Genomic DNA, 15,341 nt, shown 5'->3' with positions numbered 1-15,341 from the left:
AAAATGCATGTACATGTTTCCCTATCATTCATTAACCAAAAGAAAGGTATCTGAAATGCATGTTTCATTCGCAGGTATAATTCTAACACGTCAGCCATGGAGTTTATTGAACACGGCATTACAGTGTGGGCACTCGGACATATTAATGCTCAGAGGAATGTCATACATAAATCAGCCTATTAAGATTTTACACCCACAAGCAACATGGCGTATGTCCAATTTGCATCACTGAACATTGTATATATGCATTTGTCTTCTAGTATCACCATTTACTTTCTGAAGTCATTGTGCTCAGATATGCATGACTGTTGTGCATAAATGTGACCAATTGTAACAGAGCACTAAGTAGAGGCTGCAGCAGCTACAGTGAGTGACAGGAAGTTACAGGCTGCCAAGCCGGTGACCGCAGTTCCCAAGTCTGCATTTCAACATTTGTAAGAGTGACACCACTGGATTTTTTGTTAAGGAGACCTCAGGAGAATGCCTAAACCTAACCAGACCATAGGCACATCATTGTGACGAGAGAGAAATTGAAAACTAAACCTATAGAAACATTTAGTTGCAAAATAAAGAAAAGATAGATAGATAAAGATAAAGATTTAACTTATCTGGTTTTGCTGAAATGTATTCTGGTGATTGGGTTGCATCAGCACTGGGAGGACATGGTGAAAGTGAGACAGCTAGTTGAGAGACCACAGTTCAAGACCTCTTCACTTCCTGTTTGAAGTTGGGACATTTTGCAGGACAGAACCAGGTATTTCTAACAAGACGTCGGGACATTTTCCAGCCGTGTTTGTGGTGACAAAATCAGGTATTTCAAGCCTAAACATGATCTTTTCCTAACCCTAACCAGGTGTTTTTTTTGTATCTAACCCTAACCAGACCTTAAGCACAGCACTTTCACAACAAAAACTGAAAAATGGGAAGTTTATAATTGTGACGCATCAGCCATGGAGTTTATTGAACATGGCGTTACAGTGTGGGCACTCATTATTGCTCAGAGGGACGTCGTACATAAATCAGCCTATTAAGGTTTTACACTCGCAAGCAACATGGCGTATGTCCAATTTGCATCACTGTAAATTGCATATATGCATTTGTCTTCCAGTATCACCATTTACTTTCTGAAGTCATTGTGCATAGCATGTGCTCAGATCTGCATGACTGTTGTGCATAAATGTGACAAATTGTAACAGAGCACTAAGTAGCGGCTGCAGCAGCTATGGTGAGTGACAGGAAGGTTATGGGCTCCTAATGACAGGGTTTTAAAGCTATAGCTACTGCTAATTGGGGTGATGTGTCCGTCCTGTGTCCCCCCAAGACATGTCTCGCTACCAGGGATTAGCCATGATTAAGGTACTGGTCTTCCGAGTGCTTTAAGACCTTTCACAGTATTTATCCGTACTGGTCAGATTACTGCAGTGATGGACAGATAGAGATCGCACAGGTCATGATATATCTCGACAGTTAGTTTGAAGCGTATTATGGCCACCGTCTTCTAGCAAGTTACGGTATATGAGATGCAGTGCACTATAGGCTGCAGACAGAGAGCCAATGTAATATTTATGCAATCAGCTTGTTATATAAAACTAGTTCAAAAATAACGCCTCAGGATATTTTTCACATTCCTTGTTGAAAGAAAAAGGGAGGCAGTTCTTACACAAAACACATTCACCCAGTGTAAAATCATTATGTTCTGTTGGCAAACAATTTAGTGGAGCATCACACTAAGTACGCAATAATGGTTCTCCCCAATTAACAAGACACTAATTATGTGTTGCTTCCTCTACAGGTTTATCTGGAACACAATGCCTTATGAGCTGCCCTTTTCCTCTTCAGATACATTCATGGTAGAAGTGCAATATTTCTTGATATTGATAAGAAAGCACAATAACAAGTCTTTATAGATGGTTTCACTGATCTTATGGGGATTAAAAAATGAGAAGCAAGTTTCCACCTAGAAGTCTCCAAGCAGATTTCACAGCACTGATTCACAGTAAAGAGACAGAATACATATAAAGGAATAAATTCCAGCATGAATATTTATGGAGATTTTTATGGGTATTTTTCACCGGGAAACTCAGGGAACCGAAAGGAAAACACATTTTTAACTATTTCTGTTAGTCAGAGTTTGAAATGATCAAAAGTGCTCAGCCTGATTCTCCCTTCCCTTGTTAGGCCGTGTCTGTTCCGGAACCTCTCATGTGTTTTCATTTGAGAAGAAGGCTGTGGATTTAAAGGGAGCGGGAAACTCTACCTTGTTAAAATGAATTGTCATGTATGCTTGACAGACACTTATAATGAGATTAGTGTCGGGATGTATCAAAGAGGAAATGTTGGAAATAAGAGAAAAGCTAATCCGCTCACACTTTCATGACTAAATTCATTCTTTCCGTGGTTTCTTGGAAACTTTGCTTTCCTTCTCATTATCTGAATTGTCTTACAGCTCTCATCCTGTAATCCAGAGCTCCTCTATTGACACTGGAACTCAGTTTAAAAAGACCCCATGAGACTGGAATAATAAATGGGAGATTTGGTGTTGACGGTATCAGATTTTTATTAATATTTTATATGCAGTTACAAAGCCGGCTTCATTTTTTTTTCAAGGAGGTAGATTACTTCCACACATTAACATAATCAGTAGAGAAAATCATACATGCATATTAACATAATCAGTGTCTAATCACGGTGCTATATGCAGGGAGGGGTGAGAGTTTGTGACTATTGTTACATACAGGAATATCTAACACTTGACTCGAAGTGCTGTACATTTTTTACAATAATCTAAAACTTACAAAAATCCAAATGTCTAACTTGCTCGCCCTGTAAAGACACCAAAGAGACCAAAGTGTGATGGAAGCACCAAGCTTCGCCACACCTGAGTTAGTCTGTGACTGTGATTTGACACACTCATTATCAAACCTTCTATTATTGATTTCTAGATAGTTGTTAAACACTCTCCCATGCACACAGCTTAGCTTTTCTATATCCCTCAGTCTCCTCCAATGACCTTTACTGTTCAGATAGAGATAGCTCTCAGCGCACACAGAGGGTTGTGGAGGATTTGCAAAAGAGGACATTTATGAAAATCTTTCTTGAAGCCTGTCTAAGAAATCCTTAAGAGACATGAAGGAAAGGGCAGTGAGTCAGTATATGGAAGAGGACATACTGAGGCTCTGATATGGATGGAATGCTGGGGAAAATACCAGTCTATATGTGCATATGTAATGCAAAGTAAAAGGGAAGTCACAAGACTCCATTGAAGTTTTCTTCTTTTTCTGTGGCGCCATTGGTCTCTCCAGACATACACTCAGGACATAAATATATTTGAGGAAAAACTTAACTTGTGATTGAGGCGGCATATGAAGGTTGATATTGAAATGACCTTCTCTGGAGACTTTAGTTGGTATTTAAAGAAGTTCAAATCTCCATACTAGACAATACTTCCTCTAATATACCCCTTTCATAAAAAACCCACTAACACACACTAACATCTGGCTTCTGTCTTTAGTGGGAAAGGGTACAATCCGAACTATTCCTAGGTCAGATGGACATGTTAATTTTGCCCCTTCTCCGGTGCGAAGCTACGATGAGTGTTAAAGTTAAGGATGTTGGCACGTAAATAGTTTCCCATATGTCTACGTTCAAGCAGCACTCAAACGACGCTCAGTCAGCATTGAGTTTGAAGCAGGGACTTAAGTAAAAGGTAATAAAAAAGTAACTAACATAACATTGTCACTGGCCTCCATGCTGCTTTCTACTGTCTCCTGTTTTCTGGCGTGTTTGTGACATTGAATGTAGTCTGCATTGTTCGTACAGATAGTGTTAGGGTAACTTGCCATTTTCAGCTCTTAGGTCTCGACCTCGGAAGTTGTTGTTGTTGTTTCCTGTAGAGGAATTTTTGAAAACTTAATGGTAACACTTTAAAATAAGGTACACAAAAATCTGAATAGTTACTGAGGAGCGAGTAAGGAACGAATCAGGAATGAATTGATAGTTAATGAATCGTTAATGAGATTTCAGGGCTATATAGTAGATACTATAGTAGTTACTGGAGAACAGACAGTGAGATACTACATTAATGAATCATTAGGTAATGATTAGTTCATTGATATCTGAGAATTGACATACCGACCACTTTCTTCTGTGGTCGGTGGTTCTTCGGAGTTGTTCCTCATTAACTATGACCCAGCTGAGTGGCACAAATTAGTAACGACTTATCAATTACTAATTACTTAATCATCAGCTACTCTTTTTGCGTACCTTCAATTACAGTAAAACATCATACTGAGTAGTTACCCAATAGACTCATTAGTGATAAATTACTTAATAATAAGCTACTAATTTTGTGTACCTTCAAGTAAAGTAAAACATCACACTGAGTAGTTACGGAGTAGTCTTTCATTTCTTCTGTCTTATATAACTATCAATTCGTTCCTGTTACCGGGGTTTAAAAAACCTGCATATATGTGGTAACGTTGGTGTAAAAATGGCAACACTGGCCAGTTCTCATTTTTATGTCAACAGACATGAATGAACGTGATGAATGATTGTGGAAAAATACACCCGAAGCTGTTCTGTCTGATTCTGCAGTTGGCCCCACAACTGGAAAGAAGTATGTTTTCATTCTGGCCCACATGATTATGATTATGTTTACAAAGTTGCACAATGTTTATTTGCTGTGTATTATCTTTGTGTAGGAATGGTGGTCTTTTACATCTTTTTACTTTTTAGACTTTTTGTTTCCTGACTGAATAAAACCATAGAGAGTACAACTAATTTCGCTTCAGTTTTAGGTGGCTATTTGTCACTATTTGTGGTGTGAGGGATTGATTTTCTCCCTCCCACAACATTGATGAAACCCCTCCTGGGGGTTCCTCTGGGAATTCATCTTGTGCTGATAACTTTGAGCTATCTTATCTGGTCACTGTTCAAACAAGAGTGAATGCTTGGATTTGCTTCAGGTGTTTGTCTCCGCATGGGTCCATTTCTTCTTGGTTTTTGTTTTCAAGGTTAAAGCCTGATTGATGCAGCCGATTTTCACAACGCTGTTTCCGACCAGTTTGTGACTAAATCTCTTAATTCATCTATGAAAAAGTAATATGCAAGGGATGATTGACAAGCAAGCCACAGTATTCATGCATTCATTTGTATAATATAGACTCTTTGTGTGAGGTTTGGTTTCAAATTTAATAAAATTAAAGGATAAAATCTGCTTTTAGGAAATTGCCTTTGGAAATGCATGTCTGTAGTTGTTCTGGAACATAATAACTTATCAGATGGTAATGGAAATACAATAAATGTGATCATGCACAGAGCTCAATGTAAGACAGATAGACTAGATTCGGGTTGCAACTGCCATTATGCAATCATTATGTTAGTATAAGACAGTTTAGCAGAATTAATTAACTTTCAGGAACCTGAGGAAGCCATCAAGAGATAAATAAAACTAACATTTCCTGACTTAAATTACTGGTTATCCTACCTGCTAATTATAAAACCTCAAGATCCTGACACAATGCTGCCTGAGATTTGTCCACAGGGCATGGATTCTCAATTTGTCATGCTGCTTTGAACTGTCGCTGCTCGACTAGTGGTGCAAAGATCATAAACCAGTAAAACTTCAGAGCACAGGATGCGACTGAGAGTGACTCAGGGGTTGCTGAACTAGAAAAGAAGCGAAGCTTAAGACATGTTGTCCAACCATGTCGGATATCAAACGTGTTTATACCTGATCCAAAAGGCTTCACTCATAGGAGGAGTGAAAGGTTGGCTGTTTTAGAGAGGGAGACGATGCAATAGTGTTTAAAAGTGGAGATAACGATGCAGATTTAAATATAAAACAGTCCCTCCTGGAAGACAATCACAGTGTTATTTACATGACAAGTGATAGAAATAGTTGTGTGAAGAGAGCTAAGAGAGAAGTTTAAGGGAGACCTAGGTATTATGCTTTTTCATTGTTTCCTTTCCTTCAGTGTTTTGTAAAGGTCAAAGTCTGCAACAACAGATGCTCTTCTCTCCCACAGAAAACACTGCTCCTGAAACGCCTCGTCAGTCGTCTCGCCTTCAATTCCGTGACTTTGTGACATCACACTATAGCACCATGTCACATATTCCCAATAATTTATTATAGTTTGGCACGTAAGAATTGATTTAGCGCAGCTGCTCTGTTGTTGTTAGCTGTGCAAACAGAGCATTTCAGACAGAGCGGGGACATAGTGCTGCAGCACTGGACAGTATGGGAAAACTGATGTGTTTTTTGAGCACTGAATCATGTTAACCTTTTCTAGTAGTTACCGAAAATAAAATTCTGAAAATAAATGGGCATTATATGTCTCCTCTGAAGAAAAAGTCTCCTTTGTAAGAAAAGTTGATTTTTGAGTTGGGAATGTGACTCAAAAGTCATTTTTTCTTACAAATAGGACCTTTGAACTGTGTCCCCTTGTTCAAAAGTAGGTATAAATGTCAAATTGTTAGAAACTTCAGACACAGACCACCCCTAATCCAAGGTCCGAGGAGTTATTTACCTCATCCGACAAGCAGTTGAGATGGAGTACACTGGCCCCTTAAGCACAGCGGAGGCCCCTCACCCATCTACACTGAGTGGTCTGTAGTCAACACTATCTTATCTCCTTTGGGGGCAAGTCTGGGCTGGTCGGCAGGGGAGCATAGCCACATGGCTTCAGTGGGAACCGTCCCGTACTTCTTAGAAATCAACTGCTTTAGTGAGAAGTGATAAACAGAATGTATTTCTCAGAGATTGATGTTGTTTAGGTTTTTCTTGTTTGACTACAGCAACTCAATTTTATTGATGAACTATTTTACCACTCCTCCACCACTAAAAAGCCAGGGATTGCAAACAATGTCCTCCTTTTGTACTCCACTGGTAATGATGTGTAGCTTTCCTCTAGCTCGTATCAACACGGTAATAATAACTTTATGTTGGATTGTTTCATAATCTCACAAATGAAACTTTCCCTTCCTCCTACTGTAGTGTGTGTAAGAGCAAGACCTGACCTGCAGCCATACAATCCATCAGCATTAGTCCTACACAGTCTCCAGACTAAACACAGTCTCATTACAGTGGCTGTGAACGCCTGCAGGGCTCTTCCACCACACAAGTTTATTAACATAAGACTCAATGTACAACACAAAACTAGGTACACTGGACTCTTACGGTAAACACCGCTTCAATGCTGCTGGTACATAATTAAAGGATTTGAATGGCCTGAGCTTATGGGGAATGACATGGCAATATGATTACTGTAGAACACACTGTACTGTGTAAGCCAGAGTTGCTCGGGGATGATGTCATCTCCTCCAGGCCATTGTGGATTCCCGCTGCTTTGTGGGGCCGCGTCTGTGCTGTGAAGAGAGGAGAAGACAGGAACTGAGACAGGAAACTCTTCATGCTTTTCTGACAGGATTCAAACACTTGTCACCTGTATAAAGACGGGTTATGTGAAGCAAGCTCATAAAAGTCTCAATTCTCATATCTCACATTCCTAAGCGCAATAATTGCCTCAGCGACAAAGTATTCAGTTACAAATTTACTTGCATCCTACACCCACACTGTTACTCATGTCTCACATTGGCTTTGCTGAAGGTTTATAGTCGCCCTCAGGGTTGAATGCATGCTGGAGTGGTTGGGTGAGTGTTCACTGGTGAGTTTGTTGAATTCGGTTATATCATCAGTGGTGGAAGAAGCGCTCAGATCCTTTATAAAAGGGAGTATTATCAGCTAAACGTAGTTAAGATATGACAAGTAAAAGTCCAGATTATGCAGAATACCAGATTTTTTATTGGGTTACTGATGCATAAATGTGTAAAGGTGGTCAAAGTTTGGCCTGTCACAGATACAGTATATCAGTATTGGCGTTTGTGTTAACCAATATGCTCCAATATGAAAGCTTTTTATAGAGATTATACTGCAGAAAAGGAGGCTTTGGATAATTTGAGTTCATTCAGTCATGTAAGATGATACAGTTTATTGATAAACAGTAAAATATCCTGCCTCTGTCGCACATCATCGCCAAAAACATGTATTTATCAGCCGATATATAGATATCAGAAATTGTAACTTTGTATACAGTATACAACAGTAAAACAATGTAACCAAAGTCTAGTTGTTTTTAGACATTTTACTGCAGAAATGTTACATATATCTTTAAAATATGCAAGTAAAATCCCTTAATATTGTGCTTAAGTTCAGTCCTCGAGTAAACTTGCTATCGTGACTTTCCAAGTAGAATGTTAATTTGAAAAAAACATTTCTAATTTCATCTCTTTTTTTTTGCAAAAGTGAAACTTGAGATCAAGTGTGCTTGGTGCTACAAAATTCGGTAAAGTCAATAACTCAGAATAGTGTCTGTATAAGTAGCGGGCTGTTGCAAGTACAAGTGCACGCAGGATACCCGCAGCTTTGGCATCTGATTGTGTTTGTGCGTTTCTGTGTGACAAACATTCCAGCACAGTGCTCAAGCATCAGCTGTTTACACTCACGACAAGATACTCCAGTCTCAAGTATCCGCTAAGCATCAGACCTTGAGAGACAGAGGCCACATCAAGGAGGTCAACAAACAACCCGACACCCCGGAGATACATTTGCATTGAGTCGAGAATGTTAAGCAACAACGGGGCATAAAATGGCCTCGGAGGCACCAAACACTTAAGTGGTAAAACAACAACCTCCAAACTGCTGCGAGATCCTCTTCATTGTCAAAGCCCTTCTTATCTTGAGCGAGAGAGAGGAAGCCGTGATCTTTGAGGAATGAGAGCGAATAGCGACAGGCGGCCAGCGAAACAAATTCTGGGCCAGCTGACATAGCTCGTTTTAGTATCATCTCACAAGTTAAGACAGGGTAATGGGTTAGAGTACCTGGCAACAAACGTATAAACTATAAATCTTCAGACTCATGAGCTGATATTCGGTTTCAACTCTCACAGTCTGGACAGAAAGGACTTTAAGTCTGTGTCGAAAGAGACAAGGGTGGCTTTACCTTCTACTTGCAAACTGCTGGAACTTGTTACATAAATTCTATGCATAGCACTGGATTACCATTAAGTGACTCCACTATATGGGCTAGAAAAACACCAATTCACTGCCTGGCAATAAACATTGTAACCTGAGCACACAGGATACGGTGTGTAATGTGTCTGTCAAGTGAAAAGTTAATTTGCGTTTTTATGTGCTACCAAAACAACCCCCTGTTTCCTCACCACCCGCTTTTAGCCCCCCCTCCCACCCTTCTTTACCCATTGTGAAGCCATCAGATAGCGGCTTCCAGAAGTCCACACCTGTCTCAGGGCTATGCAGAGGAGATGGATCCATGCATTTTGAGCATCAGATAGCCTCTAGCCAGGGTTAGTATTGATCTAACGCTTCACTGGCCCTTTGTGAGAGCAGCAGCTGCTTTGGGGGGCTTTTAGATAAGCAATGCAAAGGGAATTGTTTCTCCTGAAACCCTCTTTCAGTGTTCGTACATGAAAACCATCACTTAATTCAACACTCCATCGCTCTGGAATAAAATGTCCTCTCCCTTGACACGAAAAGCAGCAAATAAGCATTAAAACATCTGCCTTTGGGGGTATCGGAAAGCGCACGGTATTAGAAATCACACAGTGATAATGCAGCTCTCTGGATTTTCGCTGTTTAATCATATGTAATCTCTAGAGTGAGAATGAAATGGAAACATGTTTTCAGTATCCCACAACTCTCCCTCTCTCTCGTAGTCCCACTCACTGGATGAGGCAGTTGTGGTGGTGGCAGGGTGGGGTTGGAGGGAGGGAGGTGAGGTGAGAGGGGGTATGTTACTGCTGCATGAAGCAGACATGGCGATGAGACCCTCCCTGAGATGACTCATAGGCTGTATGGGCTGACACCGGCACCTCATTCACAGCCAATAATGAGCCATGCTAATGAGCAGGACAGCCACCCTGCATGCTCATCATTAAGCAGTCTTGTGATTCATGTCCAGCATGAAACCATCGTATAAAGAGATAAGGCAGGCTGGGGCGGACAGGGATGAGATAGACGGGGTGGGGGGACAAAAAGGTTTAAGCACCATTCTGCATGATATGACTGATCAATATTTTCTAAACCCTCTTGTTAGGGGATAATAGTGCCTTCTTCTTTGGTGGAATATCAGACTTCTTGTGCTGCAGACAGGGACTACTTTCCTAGAATCCCACGCAGATATGCAGTCAATATGTGCCTGCAAATTGTGCCTATATATGATACTGCGCTATCAGTTCATTTGAAATAACCACCACGTCTGCACTGATCAGATCAAAAACCACTCAAATGAATCCATCAGCAAAAAAACACAGCTGACAGTAAAACATGCATGTGCATGCGCCAACCTCCTGAGACTCCTGCTCCGACACATATATCTGATAAGGCTTAATCAGCACGGGGTGGTCATGATAAAGCATTTCAGCCCTATCTCTGTCTGAGAGAGAGACACAGACAGGGGGCTGCCTCTCCAAGGGTGGAAAAGGCAAAGAGCGTTTCTCCCTCAAGCCGCCTCAGCCTCCTCTCCCCCTGTGCGCCTCTTTTCCTCCCTGCTATCCTCTCTTTTCTCCCTGCCTTTCTCTCTCTGTATCAGTGGAGACACTTCTTAAGCCCCAGCTGGGGAAAATACGGTGGCTTGGTGGGGGGAGGGTTTCAAAAGGGTAAGTGATTGCCCTCTAGGGGACGAAGCAGAGAGAAAAAAAGCAGGACGCCTTATCGCCCCAGCCTCCAATAGCACTGCTGGCTACCACCCAGAGCCGGGAGGGGAGGAGGAGGAGGGTGTAGGGTGGAGGAGGGGGGTGCAGGAGACGCCAGCTTGATGCTACACTGCCTCTTGACACAGCAAACTCAGCAGGGAGCCTTTCCATCCATGCCTGGGCTGCATGGGCTCAACTCGGGGCTGCACAGCCAAACGTTGCCATCTGAATGAGTGTTATTGCTTTACACTGTACCACATGAGCATTAATCCACACGGATGCTGATTCTGTTTTATTCACAAAAAGGGATTTTCTTTGTGGAAATGTTGTTACAATTAAATGAATGAGCTCTCTGCCTATCATTTGAGGCTCTCTGGGATGCTGCAAATATGTTTTGGGTGCTCACACACTCCAAACAAGATTTGTAAAGCAGGATGTACTACTGACCTATTTCCTTCATCCAAATGCAGACATGAAAACAAACAGGAAAAGGGAAGGGAAAAAAAAAAAAACCTTAAAAAAATTAAAACACTTATTTGCTGCTCAGTGATTTCCGGGAAATGCACGAGGTTATACTAAAGTTAATGATAGCATCGTGTCTTCCTCTAAAGCCATTACCAGCTGCTTAAATGCATCCCTTTACAGCAGGCAGGCAGGCAGGCACCGACGCATCCAGGCGCCTGCAACAGTGTCCAAGCGCCACCTTCAGTATCCAACCTAAGGGAGGGGGAAAAAAGCAAATAATCACATTGCCTACATCTTTTCCTCCAGACACATCTGTAAAGAGCAGATGTCTGCCTGGAGAATAAGCGCTCCTCTGACTATTTCCTCCTCTCACTTTTTTAAAAAACGAAAGGAATGGATAGACGTGAGTGTTGTGTGCGCTTTCGTGCGTAATGCTCATCTCAGGAGCGCACGGTGCTAACTGTGTGTTTAATATGCCTGTCTCGCCCGGCGTGTTGCCCCAGACACTGTGTACCACAAATCCCCACCTCCACTCCAATGAGAGCTCGGGAGGCAGGAATAAAAGGGTTAAGGGGAGTCTTGTATGGAGTCTGCTGGGCGGAGTGGAAGCGATCCGATTGGATGGCCGCGCGTGACGCAGGGGACATGAAAAAGCTGATAACTAGTTAAGAAGGCAGTTTGTAACTCTGGAAAAAGAGTGCAGAGCTTGAGACATACATTACGCAGTGGACGCAGGACGAACCGGCGCAAACGCAAGAGAGCTGAGAGCCTTCTTGGGCTGAGAGAAACTGCAGCGCCCGGACACAAAGTGACTTGAACACAGAAGGACAATGGTGCAGCACACAGACAACAGCGAGACGGACGGGAGCATGTCCAGGGAGGCTACCGATTCGGAGGAGAGTGAATTTATGGCATGCAGCCCCGTGGCGATAAACCCGGACTGGTGCAAGACAGCCACCGGTCACATCAAGAGACCCATGAATGCATTTATGGTCTGGTCCAAAATCGAGAGGAGAAAGATTATGGAGCAGTCGCCCGACATGCACAACGCAGAGATTTCCAAGCGCCTTGGGAAGAGGTGGAAGATGCTCAAGGACAGCGAAAAGATCCCGTTTATCAGAGAAGCCGAGAGGCTGCGGCTAAAACACATGGCCGACTACCCCGACTACAAGTACAGACCCAAGAAAAAACCAAAGCTCGACAGTTCAAAATCATCAGCGCCGTCTCCGGAGAAGTGCGGCAAAATTGCAAAGACTCCCAGCAAGAAGTGCTCAAAGATAAAGACTAAGAGCGGCTCCAAGTCCGCGCACGGCTACGGGGAGGACTGTGTGTTCCCCAGCTTAAAAGTTACAAAGACTGTGAAAAGTGAGCTCACCGACGAGGACGACGACGACGAGTACGAAGAGGACTACCGGATGGGGATTAAGACGGGGGACGAGGAGCGCCTGAGGCCGTACAATGTCGCCAAAGTGCCCGCGAGCCCAACTTTGAGCTCCTCGGCCGAGTCCGAGGGGACGAGCATGTACGAAGAAGTGCGGAACAACAACAGACTGTTTTACAATATCAAAAACATTACCAAGCAGAGCGCATTGCACGCTGCTTCTGTCTCACCAGCATCCTCCAGGTCGGTCTCCACATCCTCCTCCTCCTCCTCCTCCTCTTCCTCCTCCAGCAGCAGCTCCTCGTCCGGCGAGGACGCGGACGATTTGCTCTTTGACTTTAGTTTGAATTTCGCCCCCAGCGCCCCAGGCTCGGAGCTGGGCAACCCCAATTCAGGAAACCTCTCCCTGTCTCTTGTGGATAAGGACCTGGACTCGTTCAGTGAGGGCAGCCTGGGCTCTCACTTTGAATTCCCAGACTATTGCACGCCAGAACTCAGTGAGATGATTGCCGGGGACTGGCTGGAGGCGAACTTTTCCGACCTGGTCTTCACATACTGAACTGAGAAAAAAACAAAAAAGAAAAAGAAACACGAGTTCCTCTAGTAATAACAGAGAAGGGAGAAAGTAAATTATATATGTGTCCTGGTCAAGTTGTCCCTAGCCCTGCCTCCTGTGGGTTTTTTTCTGAAGGGGTCCTGGAGGGGAGGTGGAGGACCAGGAGGCGAGGTGAGGTTTGAGGAATGAGATGCTTATGAAGCTGGTAGCAAAAAAAAAAAAGCAAAGTCTGCAGACGTTTTTTTCTGGCAGCATGACAGGGTTTTATGGATTTTCTCCCCCACACGTAGGTCTGCATTTTACTGTTCAGCTAAAACGGACCACAAAAAAGGGAAAAATACGTGAACTTCTATGCATCTTATCCTCTTAAAAACTAAACAAAAACAAAAGAAAACTGCAGGGAGCTGAAAAACGGACTGTGGACTGACTCAAAGCAAATCTGTGAACTGACAATTGTTCAGGATGTTACTTTACAACGGTTTATGTAATTTCTAAATGCCGCAAATGTTTGTTTGTTTTTTTTGTAACTGATTCAGTTTACCTCCTGGTTTGGAAAATTACGCAGCCTAAACCTCTGCAGAATACAGGTGTGGAGGAAACATTTTGATACATAACAGACCTCATCTTTTTAAAAGAAAAAGTAAGATATTTTCAGGCATATTTTTGTACAGTTAAAAGGGAATGTTCTTACTGTGCTTTCAGTGAGTTTCAGGCACTTCTTCCCTTTATCATTTGTTTTTAGCATGCAAGGGAGTCCTGGTTTTAAGGATTAAGTTAAATTAAAACTTGCATCAAAAATGCCTTGTGATTTCAAAACTAGGTTTTGTACAGTTGTAGAGCAGATTTGTTGAGTATTTGTAGACGATACAATGGCATCATGGGGAACACATACCTCAGAGCTGGAACTAGTTTCAAGATTGTATATGTACTGTAATATAGTAAAGTTAGGAGTTTATGTATATCATACTCGTGATATGTGGATGGGTCCCAATCGCAGGTGTGAAACTGGATTTTGGTATTTTTTATGGCACATACTGTTTTTCCCCCCTCTCATTTTTTTGTGCAATATATACTCTTAAGATACAGACCATCAACAATTGTAGCAAGTGATGGAAAAACAGACTTGTGCACTGTCAACATCATTTCATGTTATGATGCTGAAGCCTGTCCAGGCAGAAAAATAAACAAATCAGCTGGAACTGATACAAAACAACATAATATGGCCTCATGGTGTGATGCATACTATTATAAACGGAGTAACACCACAATTTGAATGTTATTTGACTCATAAGGATAATGAGCATATCTGACACCAAACAACTCGAATCTGACTGATAAATTCTGGGAAAAAAGGAGAGTTCTGCGAGAAGGGCATAGTCTGATACAGTATGGTGGTCTGGCATTAGTTGAACAAGCAAGCAAAAAAGAACATTCCATAGTCCTGTTTCATGAAATGAAACTTTATTTTAAAACTGAAGACTGCCTTCTTTTTTTAAAACATTAACCATAAACCTGTATTTTTTATTTCTTGCACTTAAAAAAAAGCAGATATTGTTTATTTTTATGTGGGTCTTACATATGAAGTCTGTTTGATAAAAAGGTTTTGGAATATGACCTAATTATATGCCAAGACGTTTTGTTGGAAGTTCTAGGCAGTAGTTACTTCACATTCCAAGTGTGAATCTGTCTTTGACTCATCTTTTAATAAATAAGTACCTACCACCATCGACTGTCCTTTCAGTTTGTGAATATCTGTACACAAATGTGTTATTTGTTGCGTTTGAAAAGGATGTGATGACAGAATGATGCCTATTTTGTATTTAGGCGGATACTCTGAAATGGATGGGCTCAAACTAACATGTGAATTCACATTTAATAAAAAGGAAAAAAAGGAAACTTTTAAACTGCAGTCTTGTCGAGGTGCTTTTACTCTGCCTGTTCTTCAAATGTGCTGTCTTTGCTGAACTCTCTTTCACAACGCCTCCCCTGGAAAAAAATGGACGCTGCGGCTTTAAGAAATTGAATTGCCCGCTTGCCTGCGCTCGGCGATGTGATTGGTGGGCTCGGCGGTCCCCTTGGAGACGGAGCTGGAAACAGGAGCTGCTCCTCGCAGTGTGTGGGAGCTCTCAGACTGTCTGGCTTCCATTCAGAAAAGTAGCACTCTGCCCAGCACAGAACAGCTCGAGAGCTGCGCGAACAGAGGGGCGGAAAAATGTCGAAATGTGACAT

At 42.1% G+C, this 15,341-nt stretch overlaps 1 protein-coding gene across 1 annotated transcript; it reads left to right on the top strand.

The window, feature by feature from the left end:
* The first annotated feature begins 11,880 nt into the window (after positions 1 to 11,880).
* Positions 11,881 to 14,861, top strand: sox11a (SRY-box transcription factor 11a). The gene has a single exon (XM_073482782.1). It carries the CDS (start codon positions 12,006 to 12,008, stop codon positions 13,113 to 13,115), a length of 1,110 nt encoding a protein of 369 aa, XP_073338883.1. The 5' UTR covers positions 11,881 to 12,005; the 3' UTR covers positions 13,116 to 14,861.
* Positions 14,862 to 15,341: the final 480 nt, after the last annotated feature.

The sequence above is a fragment of the Pagrus major genome, chromosome 16 (assembly GCF_040436345.1).
Source record: "Pagrus major chromosome 16, Pma_NU_1.0".
Taxonomy (NCBI): Eukaryota; Metazoa; Chordata; class Actinopteri; order Spariformes; family Sparidae; genus Pagrus; species Pagrus major.
The sequence above is the reverse complement of the archived record's forward strand: the minus strand, read 5'-3'. Positions and strand labels throughout refer to the sequence as shown.